At 57.2% G+C, this 8713-nt stretch overlaps 1 protein-coding gene across 1 annotated transcript; it reads left to right on the forward strand.

Annotated features, from left to right (window-relative positions):
- Window positions 1-919: 919 nt before the first annotated feature.
- Window positions 920-5697, forward strand: LOC132320706 (sperm-associated antigen 4 protein-like). The gene is made up of 11 exons (XM_059833558.1): window positions 920-1066; window positions 1468-1549; window positions 1754-1824; window positions 2199-2260; window positions 2437-2477; window positions 2752-2848; window positions 3053-3122; window positions 3678-3778; window positions 4361-4528; window positions 4892-4981; window positions 5542-5697. The coding sequence occupies exons 1-11, from the start codon at window positions 949-951 to the stop codon at window positions 5695-5697; spliced, it is 1056 nt and encodes a 351-aa protein (XP_059689541.1). The 5' UTR covers window positions 920-948.
- The last annotated feature ends 3016 nt before the right edge of the window (window positions 5698-8713 follow it).

Raw genomic sequence — 8713 nt, forward strand, 5'->3', positions numbered from 1 at the left:
TAAAACGCTGGTGTGTTTTCAACACCGTCTACTCACAAACGCAAAACACAGTGCCAAGTGTGCGGCGGCGTCTCTCCCCGCCCCCTGCCCCCCGGCAGCTCTGTCTGTGATGTCACAGCCATGACCTCACACCGTGCGGGGCCAGGCCTCTGTGAAGTCAAGACTGGCCGCCCTGCACCACGCCACTGTGGGCCACAACCTCCCGCCTGGAAGGAGCTTGCCTTGTCCTGGTGGCCCTGCGCCCGTGGCAGGCGTTCTCCTCCCAGCAATCGGTTTGGGGCTCTCGCGGCCTCCCCTGGGCAGGCGACACTCCAGCAGCGGAAGGAGGACACACAAGCTTGCAGGGAAGCTTCGTTTCTCCCCAGGATGAGGAGGAGAAAGGCTCCTGCAAGAGCACAGGGCGCTGCCCTCTCAAGGAGGAGAGCTGGCAGCAAGGGATGTGCAGCTGGGGCTACTCAGGTCATCGAGAACAGGTACAAGGGTTTGTTCCTCCTGGGGACATCAGCTGGCGGGTGGGACCCACAGAGCCTAAAGCGAGGCTGGGGGGACGCGATGGAGAAGCCGGCGAGCGCTGTGGGCAGTGCAACAGTCCCAGGGCTCGGGAAACCCGCCACGAGTGGCAGTCCTGATGGGTCTCTCCTGAGGGAGAGAAGCCTTGGGGGTGTTTCGGAGAGGGCTCTGGCCCTTGTGCTGCAGGGGCCCTGGGAAGAGGTGGGGGCTTTGGAGGAGGGCAGCTGCTCCCCACTCCCCAAAGAGCGCCAGGCCTCTGAGATGCCTGCCCAGAGGCAGGTTGGTGCTATGGGGGCCGGGGGGCAGTCGCGGTAAGGAGCATCTGTGCCACCCCGCTCTGCCGTGTCTTCTGCCCTGTCTCACCACAGCAGGGACGTCTCCTGGGAGGCTTCCCAAAACCTGTCTCCTGGCCAGGGCCTTGGCTCGCATGGCACGGAGATGGCGCAAAGCAGTGCTCCGTCCTTCTCCTCCCGTAGGTGCACCCTCTCTCAGGAGGACCAGGGCACCAGCTGGAAAGGGCCAGCACACTGCAGCTGTAGCACTGGAGAAAACGAGCGTAAGTTCAGCGCCGCCTTTCACGCCACGTTTGCACCAAGCCTGCCTGACTCAGCCGGGACCTACGGCCCTGCAGAACCAACGTCATCCTGCCCCAAGGGAGGCCTGGGGCCACCTCGCCAATGTGACCATGACGGAGCGGGCTACCGTGTCTGTGTCTTTGTGGGACACTGTAGTAACCACGGGGTACCCCAGTACAATAGAGGCCAAGGGGCCAAAGCCTCGTACCACCCTGCCTCCCCAGGCACGCTGTCAGTGTCCTGCCTGCGAGGGGGTCCTGCCCGGCCCTCTGTCCCCCACTCCCAGGGGGTCTGCACCCACCTCCCCGCAGGCGTCTGGCACACGCCCTGACGGGCATCCTCAGGAAGGCCCCTCAGGCTTTTCTCCGGTTTCTTTGCCCAGGCTTGGTCTTCAGCCCTGCTTACCGCCTGGCAATGGCCGTGCTCTCCCTCCAGAGAAGCCTCAGCACAGGCATCTCCACCCTGTGAGTACAACACATGTCCCGTGTGGCCATGGAGGCGGGGGGGTGCCAGTGGGTCAGGGCGAGCAGGGGGAGGCTGGAGGTGCTCCCCACCAGGAAACCCCCTGGCTCCCCTATAAATTGCTGCTCCTCAACTGTAAGAGAAAATCCCCCTGTGCAGGGCTTTGTCCTTGGGCACTGCTAACACCAGGACTTACTCTTTTTCAGGAAAGACATCATCACCCTGAAAAAGGGGAGGCTCTTCACGATCCTCTTCTGGATGAGCCTAGCTGCTCTCGGTGAGTATTCGCCCGCTGTCAGCGGAGGCACAGAGGTGCGGGTGTGAGCTTCAGCGTGAGGGAGAGGTGCTGGAGTGCCGGTGGGGCCCTTCCAACCTCCCACCTTTGTGGGTCCGGGAGGTCACAATATGCTCGCTGCATGCAGGGGAAATGGGGTGTAGCTGTGGGGTGAAAGCATGCCTGGGAACCAGGGCTGTGCAGAGCCTCAAGGAGCAAGGCAAGAGTCCCTGCTTGGAGCTGCAGCCTCTCTCTGCACCCCTTCCCCATGTCCACAGCCAACCTCTTGCCACCCTGGTGTGGGAGGAGACTGTGTGGCTACGGGGTCTGTTAGAAACCCTAGTCAAGTAACTCAGGCTTGGTGATGTGAATTACAGCTGGTGCCTACTGCGGGATCTCGCTGCTCATGTGGATGCTGCGGGCAAAGAATGTGCCACAGGTCAGTGGGACAGTAAAGTCCTGCAAAGGAGCACTGCTGGCGGTCAGCGGGTGGGTGGGTGAATCTCCCCGTCCTCCGGTTCCAGGCAGTGACCCACAGAAGCGGCAGCAGCTTCTGCCTTGCCTTCCTGGAGCCACCGGCTCCAGGGACTCAAACGGAGAGCCTTTCTCTTTCAGGTGCTGCTGGGGCAGCCTGCAGCCAACCTGAGGTCCCTGCGGTAAGAGCCCTCTCCTTTCTCCCGACCTGCAGCACATTTGGTGGGGTAGCGGTAGATGAGCCCGTGCTATTTGCACTCACTGGCACAGCACCAAGGGTCATGCCTTTCGGTCCTGCCTGGGCCTTTTGGGAAACCTGGAGGGGAAGGGAAGTACTCACAAACTGGGGAAAGAAAAGGGGGCTCGAGCCCCTCTGTCTCTGCTCCTCCCAGGCTTGGAGGCTCCGGGAGGGGCTGGGCAGCTCTCTGACAAGATCTGCTTTCCCGGTGTCTGCAGGAACACGCTCGCTCTGTGGGGGGAACAATCGCAACAGATGCAACAGCTGAGGGATGAGGTGGCACGCCTGGCTGCAGAGATCGGCACTATGAAGAAGGTGATCCTGCACTTTGGGAAAGGGGGCTGGGACGAGCAGGGCCCAGCACAAGGCGCTTCCTGGGCCAGTTGGTGGGCTTTTCCTGCTCGGCCATCACACTCGTCCCTTGTCAGGGGCTGCTGGTTGAGCTTCTCCGCTGTAAAGCCCCTTCTCCTGGCCAGGTCTGATGTGGTCATTTCCGTTGTTCCTTTGTGCCTTTCCCAGGAAGTTCAGCAAATGAGAGAGGCAGTGTCTGCAACCACACAGATGTCTGATTGGGCTCTGAAAAGTGCAGGTACGGACAGACCTCGGACCCAGGCAGTCAGCTCTTGTCGTGCTGGGCTCGTGCTTGGCGTTCCCGAAAGCAGGCTGTGCTGCAGGCTCTGCTCTCCGAGGCAGAGGCAGCTGGGACCAAATCACGGGGCCCAAGAGCATGACTCTGGCAGAGCAGCTCCCTAGGGCTCACGCCAGTCCTGCCTTCGGGATCTTGGCTGGTGCCCCTCGCATGCCCCTGGCAGCATTTTTGCCCTCTCCCACTCCGTGGAGCTTTCCTGGGGAATGAAAGCGTATGGCTGGGTCATCCTCTGCTGTCCACGCAGTGGGGCCTTTCCTTGGGTCTGCTGCCCTTCCCGTGGGGCCTTGCTGTCTCCCAGCACCCACAGACCTTCTCCTTGTGCGGCTCGGAGAGAAATGCCATCAAGAGTCATGGGGATCCCCTCCTCTTCCTGGGGCACCTCTCAGCATGCAGTGCAGTGTGCAGGGCTGGCAGGCAGCCTTACAAGTCACCTGCAGCCACAAGGTCCACTTAGACTGGGGCCTCTTGCAGTCAGCTGCTCTCTTCTCCCTGCAGGGGCTGCCATCGACCTGCACAGATCATCCAGCAGCTCTGCATGGCTCTGCAGGGTGTTTTGGTTCCTGTGTGCTCCACACGTTCTGGATACCTTTGTGCAGGTACAGCAGCAGAAGCCGTCAGTGCTGCTTCTCTTGCCTCTTACAAGGTTGGGGCAAGCCCTGGGGCTTCTCCCCTCAGGCCAGAGGTGTTGCTCAAGGCCACGGCACTGGTCCAGTGCCTGACACCTGAGGTCGCACACAGGGCTTGGCTCCCTAGAAAAGAGCAGTTGCCCTCAGAAGGGGGCTGAGCTGAGCTGAGCTTCTTGCCCACCATCCCCGGTCACTGCTGGGTGAAGGAGCTTCTCCTTGGCGACCCCATTTCCCTGCCACACCTCTGATTGTCCCTTTCCCCAGGGGGTGGTGGAGGGTGGGGGGAGGCTGCAGAGCTGCTGGCCAGAAACAGAGCTTTCTTGAAAGCCCTGACTCGGGTGCAGGGTATCAGATGTTTCCCACCGGCTGGCTGTTTCCCTCTTTCCCGGGACGGGAAGACGGTGGGGTACTTCTCTCTGCTTCCCAACACGCCATTCATTTTGAACACAAGCACAGCCCACAGGCACAGTGCCACCTGTGCTTCTGGCTGCACGGAAGCGCAGCGGGCCCCATCATGCCCTCGCATTCATTGCTCTTGCCCTCTGCTTTCAGCCGGATGCTTCCCCGGGATATTGCTGGCCTTTCCAAGGGTCTCGGAGTGAGGTGCTAATCCGGTTGCCTGCACAAGTACGACCAACGGCCATCACCATACAGCACACCTCCAAGATAGCCTCTCCGCTGGGGACTGTCAGTAGCGCTCCCCGAGATTTCACGGTCTCTGTAAGTCTCTGCCGGGCACTGGGGGCTGGGACCTGGCCACGGGGAAAAGCTGTAACGGGGACTTGCTGCTCTCTGCGCATCTGCAGAGATTGGTGTGCTCCCAAGCACAGCCGTTCCCTGAGGTGGAATTTCAAGGGACACACGGGGTGTTGTCAGCCCTCCTTAGACTTGCTCAGTGCATTTTGGCCCAGCACCTCCGGGCCCCTGAGCAGCACACAAGGAGGAGACTCAGCCCAAACTCATCCTGTGCCGGACCATATTGGACCCGCAGGAGTGGGGTGCAGATCAGGGGCAGGATCTGGCATGAGTGTTTCCTCGTGGTCGGGTTGAGCCTGACCTGCTTCCCTGTGCTTTATCTCCAAGGGACTGGATGAGGAAGGCGAGGATGAAACTCTGCTGGGGACATTCACCTACGCCGTGCACAAAGAGCCCACCCAGACCTTCCCTCTGCAGGTACAGCAAGTGCGTGCGGGCAAGAGGCCAGGGCAGAAACACCGCTTTGCCAGCAAGTCACTTGCAGAAGGAGTGTGCATGGTCCCTGCAGGGGCAGGGTCCCCACCCTGGCTGAGAAAAACAGCCAGGTGGGATCGGGAGGGACAGTGGCATCCGGCAGGGCGGCAAAAGCAGAACAAAGCCCGCGTTGGCCCCCACAGCTGACTGGGTCCCTGGAGCTGCCTGGCTGCACCCGCCGGGCAGGCGGTGGCAGGGAGGATGCCCAGCACCTTGCCCCAGCAGCAGGAATTTCCCCAGGGCCTGAATCCTCGGCACCAGCGAGCCTCAGGTTTCCACAGCTGCCCGCCACGCTCTCTAAGGCCAGGCGTTTTCTCTGCAGGGGCACAGGGGTCCATTGCTGCCTGGGTGGGAGAAGGGAAGGAGGGAGAAGCTGCCTCTACGGCCGGGGCGGGACCTGGTCCCGGAGCAGGGGCCGGGCTGGCAGAGGAAGACGCACGGAACCTGCTCTCACTCGTTACACCCCAGCAGTGACGCTGCTTTTTGTCGTGGTTTCTTTGCAGAATGGGAACCCCAGAGCCTTTCGGTTTTTGAAACTTGGCATACAGAGCAACTGGGGAAAACCAGGATACACCTGCATTTATCGCGTGCAGGTGCATGGGAAGATCGTGGGATCGAGTGCCATCGGCCAGACACGTGTGGAGACCCTCCCTCACTAAGAATTAAAGAGGAAAATGGAGAAACAGACCAGAGGGATGTGGCTGTTAGTCTGGTGCAGAGCATGGTGTTTCAGAGGCCCTCTCAAAGCAGCCAACTTGTGCCTTTCGCAGGCTGAGGCCTTCCTCAGGCTTTCCGCTTTCTCTCCGCCAAGGGGATGCGTCCTAACGGAGCGAAAGGAGGCGACACTCCCGTAGCCTTTCCTTGCCTAAGGTCCTCGACGAAATCCTTTGGCACGAGGGCCGCCCCCCCATCTTGGCCCGGGAAGGAGTCATCGGAGCCTGGCAGCGTTTGGGGGTCCTGATCCACAAAGCACGGGCCCATTCCATTCAGGGGGCACCTTGGCTCTGGGGACTGACTTGTGGCCATGGCTGGGACCCTTGAGGGGTCTGAAACTCCAGCACCAAGGCTCCTGCCAGAGTTTCACAGGCCCTGCAGTTACTCCAGTCCCAGGCCACGTCGGGTCTAGGCTTTGGCCATATCGTCCACCGGCAGCTGTCACAAACCCACACCAACTCACTCATTCGGGGACCTTCTCCCCATGTAATACACTTGCCTGTGAGCAACCTATTAAGTACCGCTCCTCGTGTCAAAGGAAAAGAAAGGCAAAGAAATCACTTAGGAGAGGCAGCCCTGCTCCCTTTGGACACCTCTCCCCGCAGCCTGCTCCAGGGCAGCCATTTCCTTCCCCTCTCTCCTCCCACCCTGACATGTCTGCTCCTCTCTCTCAGCCCTCCCCACCCTTTAGGAAACACCTCTGATTGGGTCAGAGCCACAACACCCTTCTCTGATTGGTTCTATTCTTCACATGGTGGGTGGGGTCGGTTCTGGCCCTTCTCCAGCTGACTGGAGCAAGCTGTGACCGGCTCAGGGCAGTCCCAGACTTCTTCCTGCACAGCGCGGCCTCCAGCGCCCCAGGGCACTGTGAGCCACCACCTCCCGGCTGGAGGAAGCTCGCCGGGTCCTGGTGGCTGTGTGGCCATGGCAGGCACGCTCCTCCCAGGAATAACTGGGCCCACACAGCTCCTGGAGAACGGCTGCGAGGGCTCGTTCCTCCTCGCGGCATCACCTGGCAGGTGGGACACACAGAGCCTAATGGAGGGCTGCGGAGACGGTACAGGGAAGCCAGCAAGGGCTGTGGGCAGAGCAACAGCCCCGGAGCTTGAGCAACCTGCCGTGAGTGGGGAAAAGGCTCACCAGATCCACTGATATATTATGCTACCACAGCTGGTACACAAAAACATTAAGTCTCTAGTTTTTCTTCCTTTGACATTCAAATAGCCTGAAAGTAGGAGTGCTTCACAAACAGCTTATGTTGACCATGGTATCTGAGACTGGGCAATGCCTTATTGAAAGTTCCCACTGCGGAATAACCACTCAGCTGATCCTGCAGATATTTTTCACATTTGGTTCACATCCTCCCTTCTCAGTGGTTGCCTACAACCCTGGAGAAGACCAGAAGCCCTACCTGGACAAGTATCTGAGGTCTGCTGTCTAGCCATGCCCTGATCTTTTTTATATGGGGTACCTGTAGATCTTTCAAAACACTGTTTTCACAGAAGGTGTTCTGCTGCTGCTTCAAGCGACCTGTAAGGCAGCAGTAAAGCCTTCCCTAAATGCTGATAATTTTCCTTGAGCATCATTGTTCCCAGAGACAATATCACACCTAATGCTTATTTTCACAGCAGATCTGTATAAAAATCTTTGTAACTTGTCAAACATTTAATATAAAAAGTTTCTATGACTTGTTTTAGGCTTTGGGTTTTTTAATTTTATATGGAAGCTCTGCACTGACTTAATGGCTTTAAGGCTAGGCTGTTTTCTGTGAACAGGTTAGAGATGATGTTAAATTTTGTTTACGCAGAAAATGAGTTACATCTTAGATGTGGCATGAATGAGGATCCCTGCATGGAAGAATAGTGATAACATGCAGTGGTAGAAGTTTGAGGTATCTGAGATGGGAAAGACATTTCTGGCACGTGAAACAAACAGTGCGTTGGGTAGAGGATGGGGCAGATGTCCGGCCTCAAGACACATTTGTACTGCAGCAGCTACCCTGACATTCAGTGTGCTTCCGTCAAAATTCTGTTGTTTCATTTTAATTAGCCGCTGTTCCCCTGTTCCCTTCATAGATTTAAAAAAAAAAAAAGAAAGAAAAAAAAGAAAAAAGGAACAAAGAAAGGAAGACAAAACTTGATATAAATCAAGTGTTGATCATTTGGGGAGGGAGGTAAGAGTTTCCTTTTAAGTCTAAAGGAGGAGGAGAGTAACACAAGAGGACACCAGAATCTGCCATTTACCTAGAGATTTCTCACTAAAGCTCTCAGAGACAATCCTTTAGTTATGTAAAAAGTAACAGGAACCCAGGTATTCCTGACTCCTAGCTCTCTTGCTTAGTCCAAAAGGAAATGCCTAGTACCTGGCTTTGTTCAGTTGCCTACTAGGCAGTTTTCCCTGCCTCTTCAGAGGGGCAAAGAGTGGCTCACCACTGCAGCAATTGCTTTTGCAGCTGTAAACTTGTTAGCAGGCCTCACTGACTAAACAGGTTTGGAAATGAATCTGCTAGTTTTCAGCTGCTCTGGCACTGGAAACATCCTGAGGTAAATCCAAAAATCCTTCTTATGTGGAGCAGGTGATTGAGTTACTGGCATTTCTTCCCTTTTGAATGGCACAGAATGAGACATTGGTGTGGTATCTACTGGTGTAAGCAGTCAGTGTCAGAGAAACGCTTAAATCTGTATGCGGGGTAACATATACTATTTATTGTTCTCAGTGTTACGTCTCTGCAGAGCTTCAGCTCTGCAGCTTTGGAGACCTGCTGTCAGGCAAGGAGGAGGTAAAGGGAGCCACAGGGTCACAAGCGTGTGCTCCCAAGGAAGCTCTAGCAGCTTCTAATGAGCATGATCAGCTGCTCTTGACTCAGCGTGCCTGCAGCCTTTGCTGCGACGACCTGTTAATTAGGCAGGGCTAAGCACCCTTTTAGCTGGTGGTCAGGAGAGGCCCCTGTAAGAGGCAGGC

The sequence above is a fragment of the Gavia stellata genome, chromosome Z (genome assembly GCF_030936135.1).
Source record: "Gavia stellata isolate bGavSte3 chromosome Z, bGavSte3.hap2, whole genome shotgun sequence".
NCBI lineage: Eukaryota > Metazoa > Chordata > Aves > Gaviiformes > Gaviidae > Gavia > Gavia stellata.